Source organism: Phlebotomus papatasi, chromosome 2 (genome assembly GCF_024763615.1).
Source record: "Phlebotomus papatasi isolate M1 chromosome 2, Ppap_2.1, whole genome shotgun sequence".
NCBI lineage: Eukaryota > Metazoa > Arthropoda > Insecta > Diptera > Psychodidae > Phlebotomus > Phlebotomus papatasi.
In genome coordinates, this window is record NC_077223.1 from 9,019,257 (window position 1) to 9,034,401 (window position 15,145).

The 15,145-nt window shown below is 37.3% G+C and overlaps 1 protein-coding gene across 2 annotated transcripts in view; it reads right to left on the bottom strand.

The window, feature by feature from the left end:
• Nucleotides 1-15,145, bottom strand: part of LOC129803659 (protein phosphatase 1 regulatory subunit 12A) — an 83,719-nt gene that overhangs the window by 8,038 nt on the left and 60,536 nt on the right. For both annotated transcript variants that reach the window (XM_055850377.1, XM_055850378.1), the window contains exon 3: nt 5,071-5,451. In XM_055850377.1, the coding sequence (XP_055706352.1) occupies nt 5,071-5,451 (381 nt within the window). The remainder of the gene's footprint in view (nt 1-5,070; nt 5,452-15,145) is intronic.

Genomic DNA, 15,145 nt, shown 5'->3' on the forward strand with positions numbered 1-15,145 from the left:
AATAAGTGCTTAGTCGAAAGTCCTTAACTAAGTATTTTGTAAAAAGTGTCTTTCTTGTCCTTAGGAGAAACTAATCAGCTAAGGACTTTTACAAAGGCTGATATTAAGTACTGTTGCTGAACAACATATGAACAGCATACGAAAACACTACGCGCGTCCAGCCGGGTTATATTTTTGTAAAGAATTTTTGTAAAATCTTCAACTCTCTCTCTCTTCGCTCAGATCTCATGAAAGTCAAACACATTGAATATTGTCCCGTGAAATATCAAAAAATATCTTTATCATCGTTTCTTAAAAACTGTTGGATTTCATATTAAAGAGTTATTAAAAGTTTGCTGGTGGTACTCATTCACAATTTCCTGCGCAAGTTCCTGTGGATTGGCAACACGGAGGATTCTCGAAAACTTTCCCTCCGAGCCCCATGCTCTAACCACACTTATTCTCACCACAGGTACATTTATCAGTCTCAGGGGTCAAATATCACAGATCTTACTCACAATAGATTGCATCCCATCACAGGTAATTCATCCCCAAGTACTTTGTATTAAGGCTGAGTACAGGGGATCCCGGGATTATGCAATTCGGGAAGATGCATTGTGAAATACTAGAAATACTCCTAAACTTGATTTAGAATTCAAGGAGTAAGATATATTGTTATACGTACAAGCGAACATTGTTATTCTGAACATGCCCAAAGCGGCAGCATCTTCTCGGCTTCAGAACTTTCAATTATAAGTCGTCGGTTGCGTCTACCTCTGTCGTATCTGCATTTATTTTGTGTCAGCATTTCAGGCAAGAAGGGACGTCTGTATTGTAGATTGCACCGAATGCAGATACAAAACAAATGCAGATACGACAGAGGTAGACGCAACCGACAAAGTATTAACATTTTAATTATTTTTAGACATTTTTTATAAAACCCTTTTCGGAAATTTTTATTATTCGAACTAACTTTTAAAGTATCGAAACTAAAGAATTTATATCAGTTAAAATTGACAATTGGAATGTAAAAACTTTAAAAAATAAAATAATAATTGCCAAAAAGAAAAGGATCTTTTTAATGAGCAGCCTTAAAAGGATTTTTTTATCGAACAAATAAATTATTACAAATGAAAAGTAAAAGATATAAAATATAAGCACATACACTGAGAGAAATCCGAAAAAGTTAATATACCATTCCGGAAATGTTAATTTTACCCTGCAGTATTCATCCAAAATCGGTGTAAATTTTACCCTTTTTAGGTGTATTAGGTGTTAAAGGTACCCTTTTTCATCTTAATTTTACCCTTAAAAAGGTGTAAAATTAACATTACAAAATGCTGATATATTTTTACACCTAAAAAGTATTAAAATTATAGTAAAGAGAGGTAATCCGGATACTTTTCATTGAGTGCGACTTTAATGCTTGTTTTTGGACTGATGAAATATTTTTTTCGCCATTCCAAATCAATAGAATTATTCTTTGTTTAATTTAGAATCATAATAGAAATAGAATTTTAGCAATAATATTGATGAAAATTAATAAAATTACGATAATATTAATATATGCGCAAGAATGTTACTGCGATGCTTTTTTGTAACTCCGTTGAATTCGATGAAACTCGGATGCTCATTTTAAGGAAAAGTTTAATGCATAAAAATGAGAAGATATTATTTCAAAAACATTTTTTAGAGTTTTATTCCATCAATTCATTTCATTAATTTATTATTTAATTATATATATTTTTATTTATTTTAAGATTGCACTCAATTCTTTGATTTTTCCTCGGTTTTCTTGGCTGACTTCCTTCCACGTTTTTTCTTTTCAGCTTCAATTGGCATTTGAGCCTTTTCCTTTACCATGTGTTTCTCCTTTAGTTTTATCTCCTTTTCTTCTGCCCTTATATTTTTGTTCCTCTCTCTGGTCAACTTCCGTTCAGCAATTTCTTTCTTTTTTTGTAAATCCTGCCTCAATTTTTCCTCCTGTTCCGCGATAATTTCCTCGGAAGATACAATATACTGGTGTTTGACATTGCTGGCTTTGACCCTCTTCTTCTGACGACGTTTTGGAATTTCTCCTGGCCAGAAATAGCATTGTTTTAGTGTGTCGAAGATCGGTTGAGTCTCAGAAGTTGCAGAGAGTTGGTTTCCAGGGATGACTGGATCATTTGAAGGATTATTGTCGGTGGCCTGATCGTGCTGGTTATTGATAATGGACTCCTCTGAATGTTGGAAAACAATTTTCGGGAAATAAAGACCAGCATAGAAAAGTGGCCCATCCATCCAGCCACTCTGTGGTGACGTTCCCATTTTCCATCCTTCTGCGTTGTGAATGGCAATTTTTGGAGTAATGTCAGTTTTATGAACAGCCATTGGAGGAGCAAGTTCGCCAGTAGCTGACACCCTGAGGAGTACTGTGATACATTGCTTCGGTCCTGAATTTTTAAGAGATGGAACTACACGTGAACCTCTCCTGGACAGGACATTTCCATCTTCCGGTGTCAAAAAGAAGGCACTTTCGTCGCAATTAAAAACACGGTCTGGTGAAATGCTCAGCAGGTTGTGTTCTGTGAAATATTTAAGACAATTCTGAAACCATTCCGTGAGGTCTTCAGCAGTAACAGTAGCTCTTTCCAATGAGAAGGATTTTGGCTTGCGCATGCTGAGCTCTGGATGACGCTTAAGAAAATTCCTGAACTAAACGTCTCCGGGTCTTCCAGTTGTAAAATGGTTTGGAATTTTGTAGACCTCACAGATGAGTTTAACGCTGTCCAGAACTTGTTCCTTCCCGATGGGATGCCAGCCATCCGCACATCCCAGGATCCATTTGACAAGTTCTTTTTCCTGTTCTTTTGAAAGAATTGTTGGCCTGCCATTGGGGCACTCCTCTGGGTATTTGCCGGTCAATTTGTTGTGCAGTGTTGTTCTTGGGACATTAAATGTTTTGGATGCATATGCTATGGTAGAACCATCTCGTACACACTGCAAGGCATTCCTAATACCTTCCTTAGAGTCGGGCTTGTCCTTATAGGTCTTTTCTTTTGTTCCCTTTGGCATCTGAAACAGAAAAAGAGTCCTGAACAATGCAAATTCTGAACCAAAACATTGACTTTCACCGCATCCGACATGCATCGAAATGTAAACATTCACAAAAATCACTTATTTCTGTATGAATTATTTATATTATCAATAAACTCTTACTCACCTTGTAGATCAATAACTACACTAACTTTTATTAATAATTTTGATTGCAAATAATGTTTTATTATATAGAAAAAACACTAAACTTTTTCCAGCGACGAGCTGTCAACAGCAAAATTTTCTCAGAAATTAAATTTTTAGTACACAACCCAGCTGACCCGAGCTTAAAAAATATTTCTCTTACCCACTTATTAAACCGATAAAAATATAATTTTTGGTTTTTCTTAAAGTAGAATAGTAATAATATGATACTTCAGTAATTAATTACAGAAATAAAAATATAAATTATATTTTAAGTGGATGTATCGGAGTTAAATCGGTCGCGGCATCCGAGTTTTGCAATCGTCGGAGTTACATGGCCTTACTATAGCAGGTTTTGGATTTTGTTTTTTTCGTCGGCGTCGTTTCAAGAAAATTTAATTAGCTTTCTTTTGGTGAAATACTTACAAAAATATATTGATTTTTGACTGAGTAATTGCAAAAAGATGGAGAGCATGCAAAGACTAAAAGTTGACAATAATCTCAAGAACTCAAATGCCAGTTATGCTGAAATCGCGAAATTGACCGGGAAGTGTTTCGCTCCACTACTGTCTGGAAGATTATAATTTGGTTTAAGGAGCTCAATACTGTTGTTCAGAAGCCAGGAGGAAGTGACCAAAAGCCTGGGAAAGTGCTTGAGCTTTTCGAGAAGCAACTTAATCTTTCCGTGCAAAAAGATGGGAATACATTGGAGCTTGGTCCATAAAATCAATAGGAGGAATGGTTTGATGACCTACAAAGCTCAGGCTGCTCCCCATCGGACCGACAAACACCGTCAAAATGCTACAACAAGGTCGCGGAAACTCAACGATCATCTTTTCAAAGGATTACAAGGCTATGGGAAAGATATTAAACCCGTACTGCACTCCGGAAGATTGAAAAAATACTGGGGAATTTTTACGACAAATGTCAGGAAGAAGGGTCAAACATCCGAAAAATTGCCAGATTTTGAGAGGAAGTGGAAGAAAGCCATCCATTACCGTGGAGATGGGTTTGTCAACTCTTTAATACGGGGAATTAAGAAGGTGAAAGACTTCGGCGAGAAGCCATTGGTATAAAAACAACCAAAATCCCAGAAAAATCCCAATAAAATCTTTCCAAAAATATTTTTGTTTTTGTTTTATATGCTGTGGTTAATTTTTGAAGAGCCATTATTCAATGGGGAGCTTCAGTTTTATCTGGTGGTTCTTCACGTATTATGAGTCATTTGAAACTGCAAAAAATCACTAAATTTCTGGTTTATATCGCTAAAAACTGTATTAGTTTATCCAGAGATTACTTTTCCAATAGTTAATCACGATTTATACTGTGCAACTGGATCTCAATGACAAAACCATCCGGCAAGTTACCTCTCCGGAAGTTATTGATGTATTGAAGGTTCTTCAAAACAATTAAAAAAAAACCACTAGTTTGTTGGTCAAAATCACTAAAATTCTTCTCATAGTTATATCATACATTTACTTTTTTTCATTTATTCACGAGAGCATTCTTTCTAACATGCGTATTCTTCCATTGTCTTCAGTTCAGAAAGTGTGCATAATCCCGTGACCCCCTGTATTGCCATCAATTCCTTTTTTTTTATTAATTAAATGTTCCATAATCCTCCTTGTATTTATCAATTAAAATGCATCATTTTGTTGTAAAAATGACTATAGGAGATATACCAATAAATATAGTAATTTTTCCAATAAATATAGCAACATCTTCTTGAAAATTTCCAATATAGCAATTATTCACATAAATATAGTAGTTTTTACAATAAACAAGATAAGATAGATTGGAAAGCTTCTATGTGATTTTCAGATGCTAGTTGAAGGTAAAAAAAATCAATGGATTTGAGAATTGACTTACATTGTTTTGAACGTCGGGATCACCGCCAGCGAGTAGAATTTCTCTACAACTCTGATTGTGGCCATTCTGGGAAGCGAGATGAAGAGCTGAGAAGCCACCAAAGTTCCGTGTGCCCAAAAGAGCACTGTGGAGGGCACCACGTGTTTCCTGGATGACACCTTTTAGCTGCCGGCTGGACTCTTTGGGTGTCTTGAGCTTCGGCAGGGCACACAGAGCCTTCACACATCGACTGTACCCACGCCATGCTGCCTCATGCAGTGCTGTATTCCCATGGCGAGAATCCTTGGCATTTCTGTCAGCACCATTTGCCAGCAGAGCCTCTAGTGCCTTCTCATCTCCCCCACAAGCCGCCTCATGCAGTGCCGTCCGCCCGGAATCCATCTGGAAGGGAATCGCACAAAGTAATCTTTCAGTTCTAAGGCGTCAAAGACGTGACTTTATTCTCTGAGGAGGCACGACTCTTTATCTCCCAAAGCCATTAATTTCACGCAATTCTTGCATTTCTGCCCTCATTTTTATGCCTTTCCCTCCCTCTTTTGGCCACACAATCGCCAGATTCTCCCGCCGACGAAGCAAGATGGGAAGACAACTGGCAAAACATGACATGGAGCATATAGCAATGAGACAAATGGAGCTATGGAATGCTTTACAATTGATTTTATTCATCATATTACACGTTTTCTACGAAAATATGCAAAAAAAGACGAACAAATCTTCTTGCTCTCAATCATTGTTGTACAAACAATTGGGTGAGAGACATAGAGAAGGCAGAGACGGTATTTCAGAAAGGCAAAACCTTATGGCAGGTTTTGTGGCTCTTTTTGCAATCACACGAATTCAAGTAAAAAAAATTGGTTTTAATCAAGGTAAAAATTAGTAATACTGACACCAGGGACACCAGTATTACAAATCCAATTTAATATTAATAGAAATCTTAAGAATATCGGCATAAAGCAACAACGGCATCTTGAAGTCTTAAACCCTTTTGTAGGATTGAGTGCAAAAATTTCACGACTTTAGCGGCAAAACTGGTTTCAATCCGTCGAAGAAAGGCGAATGCAGACCACAAGATACACCAAGAAATGAAAAGTTCTGCAAATACTCTCTCTCTATAATTCACAAAACGCTTTAATATGATAATAGTGACTGAGGGTAGAGTCTCACGAGCAAAAAACCCAACATCACCCAAGATGAAAATGACAAAGTAATAATTCTTTTCTGACTTCCCAGAACGTTGGGTGTCTTTTTTTTGCCAAATGGAACAACTTTTTAAATAAACCAACAAAAAAAAATGTGAACGATGCATGAGAGACAGAGAAAATCCGAGAAAGAAAGGAGAAAAGACAAAACATAAACTAATCAAGATTGAGAAATCCATAAAGATGAGCACGTTGAGATCACATAATCATCCACCTTCATTTCGCCTTATAAGACACTCTACTCTTGTACATTTTGTTGTGCAAAGAACACTATAATCCATGAAATTCTAGACACGTTCACAAAAGGCAGGGTCACAAACGCTAACACGCAGATGATACCCTCCAACAGGCCCCTTTTAATATTTATCAGAAAAAAAAACAACAACAAAAAAGGGCATTCATCCATTCAGAATGGTAAAAAGGGCAAATATAGGAGATAGATCGTTGTACTCGACAATTAGAGGTCATACAAAAGGGGTAGTAAGGCTTATCAACTTTGCAGAATGCTTGAAAGCGGGGTTTCGCAAAAAGGTGCTATTCCAATGAAACTTTATTCTAAACATTTTTTTTAGTACATGACCGTTCTAAAGTGCTTCTGTGTTACCGACTTCTTTGTGTTCGTTTTCTGTCACGAATTATGAGTGTTTTCCCCACTGTCCATCACGTTCCAAAACAAACCAAATAGTCGTGACAGGAACCAACTCAAAGAAAAGTCAACAAATCAGAGGCACATAAGAACAGACATGTACTAAAAACATGTTCTATCCCTCGTTTTGATGTTGACCGATTCAAAACCGACTGAAACTTATTAAAACTTGCCAGGGACTCAAAGACCTTCCTAACGAATCCAATCTTGACAAATTCGATGGAGAAACAGGGTAGATTAGGTTACTTTAGAAACTGAGTCCAGCATAACCAGATAAGTTTTTGACTATAATTTCGCCTCACTACTGCTTAAAAGAAGGGAAAGTCTCTCAGATTAGTACAAAATGGAGTATTGTACGAGATAATTGGTTTCGACTATGGCTAGATTTCCGATTAACCGAGCAATCGCCAAATAAAATAGACTAACCAGCGTAACCGTAACTAGTTATGACTGGTTGCGCGTTTGAGAATTTGATCTCTAATCCAAATGGGAATTTTTCGCAACCCCAAATGAGAACACAGAATATTTAACCGGTCATTCGGGGCCTCAGTGAAGCAGTGGATAGAGCAGTGGCTCTATGACTGTGAGGTCTTGGGTTCGAGACTAGGCAGCTGCAGATTTTTCAGCTGGTGTATTAGTCTCGAATTCGTACAGTGAATGAATGGAAAAGTAATGCCAATGCATTGACTAGATCCACAAACCGAGATTGGTCTACCGTGATATAAGTTATTGTACGTTGGGCATTATCCTGTCATGGGTATCACTTCTTTAGTACTAGTAGTAATAGTGAATGCTATTCGAATGAAAATTGAAAAGGTAATCTGTCTAGTGAGCATTTTTTTTTAAATATACACAACTGTTCTAAACTGGATTACTAAATTTTCAAAACCAACAAAACAATCGTGCCAGAAAGAAGACATCTTCAGAGAATGTGGAGGTCTTTCGTCGTAAAAGTTATAATGTGTTCGATGCGTCTTGTTCCCAATTGCAAAAATACGTTTTCCCATTTGGCCCAACTCGTTCCCAGAAGCAGTGCCCTCAGTGCCCTACACTAAAGCATTTGAATTAAATCTTTCTAAAAAAAAAAGCGAATCAAGTGTTTATAATAATACGCGAGATATCAACTAGTCCCTCGAAGACTCTAAGTTTCTGTCTCTAACCGGTTGGCCTCTGGTTGACCTCTCTGATTTACTAGGTCATCCACTAACTTTTTAGTCATGTAGTCGACAGTAGTATTTGTTTTAGAGGTTAGTCATTTCTTAACAATGTCCAATCACAATACCGACAGGTATTGCAACTCAAGAAAAAAAATCTAACAAAAACAACAAAGATGTTGAATTTAGTGTCTGAAAAACAGCATTTGCGGGGAGTACTACTTTATCACTTTAACTTAAGAAAAAATCAACAAAAGCTGATCGTTTTCTTAAGAAAACCTCTATCGGACATAATCCAATCAAGGATCACCTGTGAAAATTGGGTTAACTCTTTCGTCTCTTTTGGGACTCTAAGTACCCAAAGCAGCATATGAATGTTCTGTGAAAAACGATGTTTTTTTAATTATTCAGAACTGATAAAAATCCAATTCTTGTGGATGATTACAAACTATAAGGATGTCCAAATATAAGATATTTTTTATAGACTGCAATATTAATTCCTGAGCTTAGATATTTTTGATTAAAAAATGGTGATATTGGCTTGCAGTATATGCTGCGGTCCGAAAAGAGTTAAATGCTTCAAAAATGGCGATTTCGGCAAGGCGATTTTTGTCTTAAAAAGGCAAAAAGACCAAAAACAATTTATGGCGCCTATCTGGAAGTGTTACAAGATGATAAGCGTTGAAAATGATAAGAATATCATTTGAAAGCAATAAATGTGACTCAGAAAGGTACTTTCCAACGTTTACACTAGTTAGAAAAAACTAACATGAAGGAATGTAGGTGAGAAATGGATATGGTCCGAGTGTCCCAAACACAAAACATCGTAACTTTCATTTGACGAAGCTTCAAAATCAACAATACGGATAAAAGCATGCTCAACGTTTGGTAGGACTAACGGAGAATCATGCATTATGATCTACTGATACCAAGTGAAACTGTCAATGGGCATCTCTAACATCAACTGATGAATTTGAACCATGCATTGCTGAAAACATGATCGGAATGGGACCAGAGACACAAATGAGTGATATTGCAACACAGTAATGTTCTATGCTCTTCTATGGACAACATCAAAACGCTGAATTGGCATTGCTATCAACCCTTGCCGTATTTTACCGATCTGGTTTCAATGACATTCCTGGGTACACTTAGCCAATGTCGCAGAAGTGAAAAATTGGGTGAATGTCCCAATTGCAAAAATATCTCTTTCCATTTTTTGGTGCAACTTATTTCCAGAAGCAATGTCCTGCACTTGCAAAATTAATTAAGTTCTGCCATTAAAAAAAAACGAATCAAACGATTAGAAGACTACGCGGGATATTTAAAAACTGGTCTTTCGACGACCCTAAATTTCTGTCTGCAACCGTTTGACCTCTAGTTGACCTCTCTGATTTAAGTGTGGTTGGGGCTCAGTTGGTTCTAGAACTGGCTATAGTTTGGAAATAGCTAAAGGAACGTAGTGGTATCTTTGAGTCTACGAGAAGTCCTTAGTGTAGCCCTTCCGGAACTAGCGACGCTTACACAGGTGGTGGCCCTCTTTTTGGGATTCGTAGACTCAGCATCCCCTCTGAGTCTCCCCATGACACCACACATGGCGCCAGGGTGTCATACCACTCACTCTGAAGCAGGTCAGGGAGGCAACCTTGAGATTGCAATAGGAGGGGTTACTAACGGTGAGGAGTGTAACGACACGATCGCTACTTTATCGTTTTGTGGCGGAAAATCTGCAACATTAGTGTATACCAAACCGTGAACCACACCAAAACCCGTGTCACCTGAGTAAGGAAGCCTGTGCATCAGGTTTGCACCCTGCTCTCACAGTAATCCGCCCGCAAAAAACACAAAGAACCTCGGATGATGGACACGGATTGCACCGGAAACGATCTATGCGAGACAATGGACAATCTGTTACTTCAACCGCTCAGAAAGATTCCCCAGAAAAGCTATTCAAGCCATTGTGAGGAGGCGACGACCTCAGGGTAGACCTAGGACAAGGTGACCGAATCAAATTTAGAATCTTGCCCTGGAACGCCTTGGGATCGAACCCGAACGTCTTTCTGAAGTAGCGGAGGATGGGCAGGCGTGGACTGCTAACCTAGATGTCCTAAGCCTGTGACATTGAAGGTACATTGCTTTCTCCTTGGAATTCGAGCAAAAAAAAATGCGTTTTGCATGCAATTTTCTTTAATCACCCCCGCACGAGAGAGCAACAACCCCAAAAGATCCACGGAAGACAAGGTCGCTTGAATTGTCGATCACGTATGATCGCAATTGTTGCAGGGCAAAAGTTTATAACATTGCGAAGATTGCGGAAAGAGCACAAAAAGCAAGAGAAATGAGATTGTCTTGGAGCATCGAAAAGGTGAATTAAATGATCACGCTATCTTCTTCATCCCAGAACTGATCGTTTGTGGCAGCGATCAAGTGATCAAGACAAAATTATATTCACATCTTATTTTCAGTAATTTAAATATCTCCATTGAATTTTATCAGGTTGCAAGCTTCTACTGGAAGATTAAGTTATTTCTTAAACAAATAAAGTAGGGTCAAATACCCCATAATTGGTCATACTGTGATTTTTGATCGAAATTTTTAGCAATGATTGAGCTTCAGATTACAAATTGTTGGGAAAAAGAATTCCATTATGTTCGACCGTAGCGCTATTATCGGTAAATGCTTGAACTTATAAAGTTCTGAGAAGTACAATAGAGGAGAGTAAGGCTGTTTTAACGCAGATTAATTACAGATTAATTTGAAAACAAATTAAATTGATAATAAACGAAATACGACAACAGAAACAAATGTGCTAAAAACATGATAAAATCATTTTTCTACGGTCTCGACGAAACATCTTCAAAATTTCACTAAGTATGACTAATACCTTAAAAAATTTTTCTACTAAATAAATTAGGTGTGTAGGAGTCATTGTGACCATTGTCTTGTCTAGTCCTTCACTCCCTGAAGTGTGCAGACAAATTTATTCTCATTAGTCGTCACGACGTCAAGAAAAGTTCATGGAATTGTTCTGTATTCTTCGTTCTTGAGCATTTTATGCGCACGTGGCTGCTTTTTTTTCTTGCACCATTTCTGCTGCCTACGAGAATTGTCACAAAATGCGTCTGGGTAAGATGGCAATTCAACCAAGAACTTTATGACTCTCACTAAAAGATATTAACATAAGAGATCACTGGAGGGCACAAAAGAGGGTCAAATTTGGGTCAACAAGGAGACGGATTGAGTTTAACACGCGCCTGGAGAAAAATCCATCTCACACTATCCTCAGAAATATTATTACATGTCTCATAGTGAAATTTTTATTATACGAGAAAACTGAGAAAACCATCAAAAGTGTCTCGTGCAATCAATTTATGTTTTATGCAAATTTATGCTAAAGTAAGTATGGTTTTCTTCTCCTATTTTGTCACACACTATACTGTGTAGGTGAAAATCATCCAATGCAAATGAAGACAACCAAGCTCATTTTCTCTTAATAACAGTTAAAATATATTTTACAAAATTCACTTAATAATTGAAGATTTATCTTTATGATTTACAGGCGCAATTAAATAGTTAATTGCTTAAAATCTTTAAGTTTTATCGTTCTGTGATTCGACAGAGCTTGGACTGCTTTCATGGTCCAGGTGATCAGAAAACGCGATATATCTACAATATTCTTGCTAATTAACATGTGATTCTCATCGAAAAACCACTTTTGATTTTAAGGCTATAATTCATGTGAGCAACACATATGCAAATTCAATGACATAGGAGTGGAGTAATTTCACTTGAGAATCAGGCAGTCAGTCAGTTCAGACGTGTTTTCCGAAGAATTTTCTAAGGCGACGAGTTATTTCTGTGAGAAGATGTGTTTGTGTCTCTGAAGACTTGTTTTCGAGAACAAAAGATGAACTGTACTTTGAGCAAGGTAACCCTATCCCTACTTTCAATCCCCTATCTGAATCAGACGACTCCGACGACGACGACGATTAAGATTAAGATTTGTTTATGAGTCGGTTATATTCCTTTCGGAACCTCTGCCCCCAGGACACTTATTTGGGCCCATTATGCACTCCCATTCTCCTATTCTATCAGAATTATTTCTATTAGAAAAAATGTCTTTTTCTTCACAAAAAGTTACTTGCACCGGACGGGACTCGAACTCACAGCTATGAGAGTCGGATCAGAGATGTCGCCGCCCAAGAGCCAACGGTCTTGTCTATCGCGCAACTGAGATCCCCAAACGGTACTGTTTCCAGACCATACGTTATGAGACTTGCTTCAGTATGGTTCTGTATATTTTGATTTTTGTTGACCGCGAAACGTTCCTTGATCGAAATACAAAAGAGAGTGCAAAGAAACTTGTACTCCCCGCCACGAGTCTCTCGTTAACCACTATTTCGACTCCATCGACTATTTCCATTATTTCGATCCACAGTCGAACCACTATTTCGACTATTTCGACTATTTCGACCCGTCGTCAGTACCGATCAATGGTCAAAACGTAACCTGGACAAATTTATTTTGACGTTTATTCGGTTTTTGCTCACCCCTGCTCTAAGTAAGAAGATCAGTCGTTAGAAAATGATCCAGAGTGCTAAGGACCACCATTTTAAACAACATCGGAAGTTCATCCTAGACCCAGCCCTTGCTACAAAAGCCTACTTCAGAAATGGATAAGTCCCTTGAGGACCTATTTCACCCATGGGAATTTCACAAACACAACCATCAATTTATATTCATAGGTGCACAAAGAATTCAATGTTTGTGTGATAGCGGCCAGCGCCGTCTTATCGTTGGTAACCAACCTCCAAAGTAAAATCAATAATCTGCGAATCAAGTACTGAAAGATTTGCTAGGATTCTCCAAAGGCGATCTTTTAAAGATCTGCCAAAGTTATTAAAGATTATTTTGTAGTGAACTACCCTGATCTTCACCCGATCACTTGACTGAAAGTCTGTATCAGGCAAAAAAGCAGTCATATTGAGAATGGTTTGCAGAATCTTCGTTTTTTTCATTTTGTTTTTTACACTTTAGTTTTTCCCAGTTTGTCTTTCGAATCTTTGTCTTCGGTAATTTTTGTTTTTTTGAAACTTTGTCTTTGGAAATCTTGTCTTTCATATATTTTAAACAGGGATTATTAAGTGAAATAATGAAATCACATTGGTTTTTTTAAGTTTTAAGTCTCGTCCTTTTGGGCAAAGAGAAATTTTCCGTGTTTTGGAAAGTTATCAGTATCGCCTGTAGGGGCAAAGGGAAATTTTCTGTGTTTTGGGAAATTTTTAGTTTCGTCCTTTGGGGCAAAGGGAAATTTTCTATGTTTTGGGAAGTTATCAGTATCGCCTGTCGGGGCAAAGGGAAATTTTCTGTGTCTTGGGAATGTTTTTAGTTTCGTTCTTAGGGGCAAAGGGAAATTTTCTTTGCTTTGGGAAATTTTTAGTTTCGTCGTTTGGGGCAAAGGAAAATTTTCTGTGTCTTGGGAATGATTTTAGTTTCGTCCTTTAGGGCAAAGGGAAATTTTTAGTTTCGTTCTTTGGGGCAAAGGGAAATTTTCTGTGTCTTGGGAATGTTTTTAGTTTCGTCCTCTAGGGCAAAGGGAAATTTTCTGTGTTTTGGGAAATTTTTAGTTTCGTGCTTTGGGGCAAAGGAAAATTTTCTGTGTCTTGGGAATGTTTTTAGTTTTGTCCTTTAGAGCAAAGGGAAATTTTCTGTTTTGGGAAATTTTTAGTTTCGTCCTTTGGGGCAAAGGGAAATTTTCAATGTGATTTCATTATTTCATTTAATAAAATATCCTTGTTTAAAATAAATAAAAGACAAGATTGCCAAAGACAAAGTTTCCAAAAAACAAAAATTACCGAAGACAAAGATTCCCGATCCCATTGGGAATATTAGTTTTTCATCTGATATTTCGTCATTTGGATCAGTATGCTAACTGCATTTGTTTTCTGCCAGTATTCTTTGCAGACACAAAGCAGATGCAGTTAGCACACTTGCTGATACAACCAAAGATTTCTCTATTGCTCTTAAATTCTTACAAGAATACTTCCCGTGGCATTTCAAAATTCCTGTTCAAAAACCAAAAGATGTCCCCTTGAGAAAAGTGAATTAGACAATGTCACATAATTAACTCGTTTTCAGTTTGGAAGACACCACAAAACAAAGATAAATAATTCGACAAATTCCAGGTTAAAAGAGGAGACACAAAATGATTTCGTCAAAGAGAGCACAAACACACCATTTCATACAAGAAATTCCCTGAGGTATTTGCGTGATCATTAATTTTCACAGCACGTCCTCTTCTCTCATGAAAATCCCACCCTCCTCACCTGATCCCATTATGTGTGAAATGATGTGTGTTATATTTTGTGAAAAATGCCAACAAAATTGATCTTTTTAGAGCTCCTTTGGACATTCTTTTTATTTATTTTTTTTTGTTCGCAGGCATCATTTTGTGTCAGATGAAAATGATTTATTAGGATTTAATGGTCGCCAAATTGAACGTTTTTCATGCGTTGCACATTAATTTTTATTGACCTCTGGTGTACTTGATACAATCAACATTATCTTCTTGTTTACCCTTTTATCCTCATCTCAAGAAGAGCGCCATGCGTGTGCATAGATACAGCAAAAAAGAACATAAATGGCAAAAAAAAAGTGAGTGCACAACAAGAATTTACATTGTTATTATTATTATTAGCGTTTAACGGAAACTTTTAGCATCAACTACAAACTCGATGATTTACAGCATGTCGATGCTCTGTACCATCCGCACCATTTCAATACCATCGGTGGACAGGGCAATAGAGCTATATACAGCATGAGAAAAAGGGAAGAAGAATCCTGTCCTGCTATATAACCCTCAACATCTCCCCAAGATCAACGAGTAAGATTCTTTACTTATTACGCGTGTCTCGCGAAGGTTTCTGTATCGATCGTGTCGGTATTTATCAATGAAAAACCAATGTTACTTTTGTTTTACTCTTTCTTTCCACTTCAACTCTGACTCTCGATCAATTAACAATTAAACCAATTATTCTTGTGTCTCCATTTTACTTGGTAAAAGATACATCTCTAAA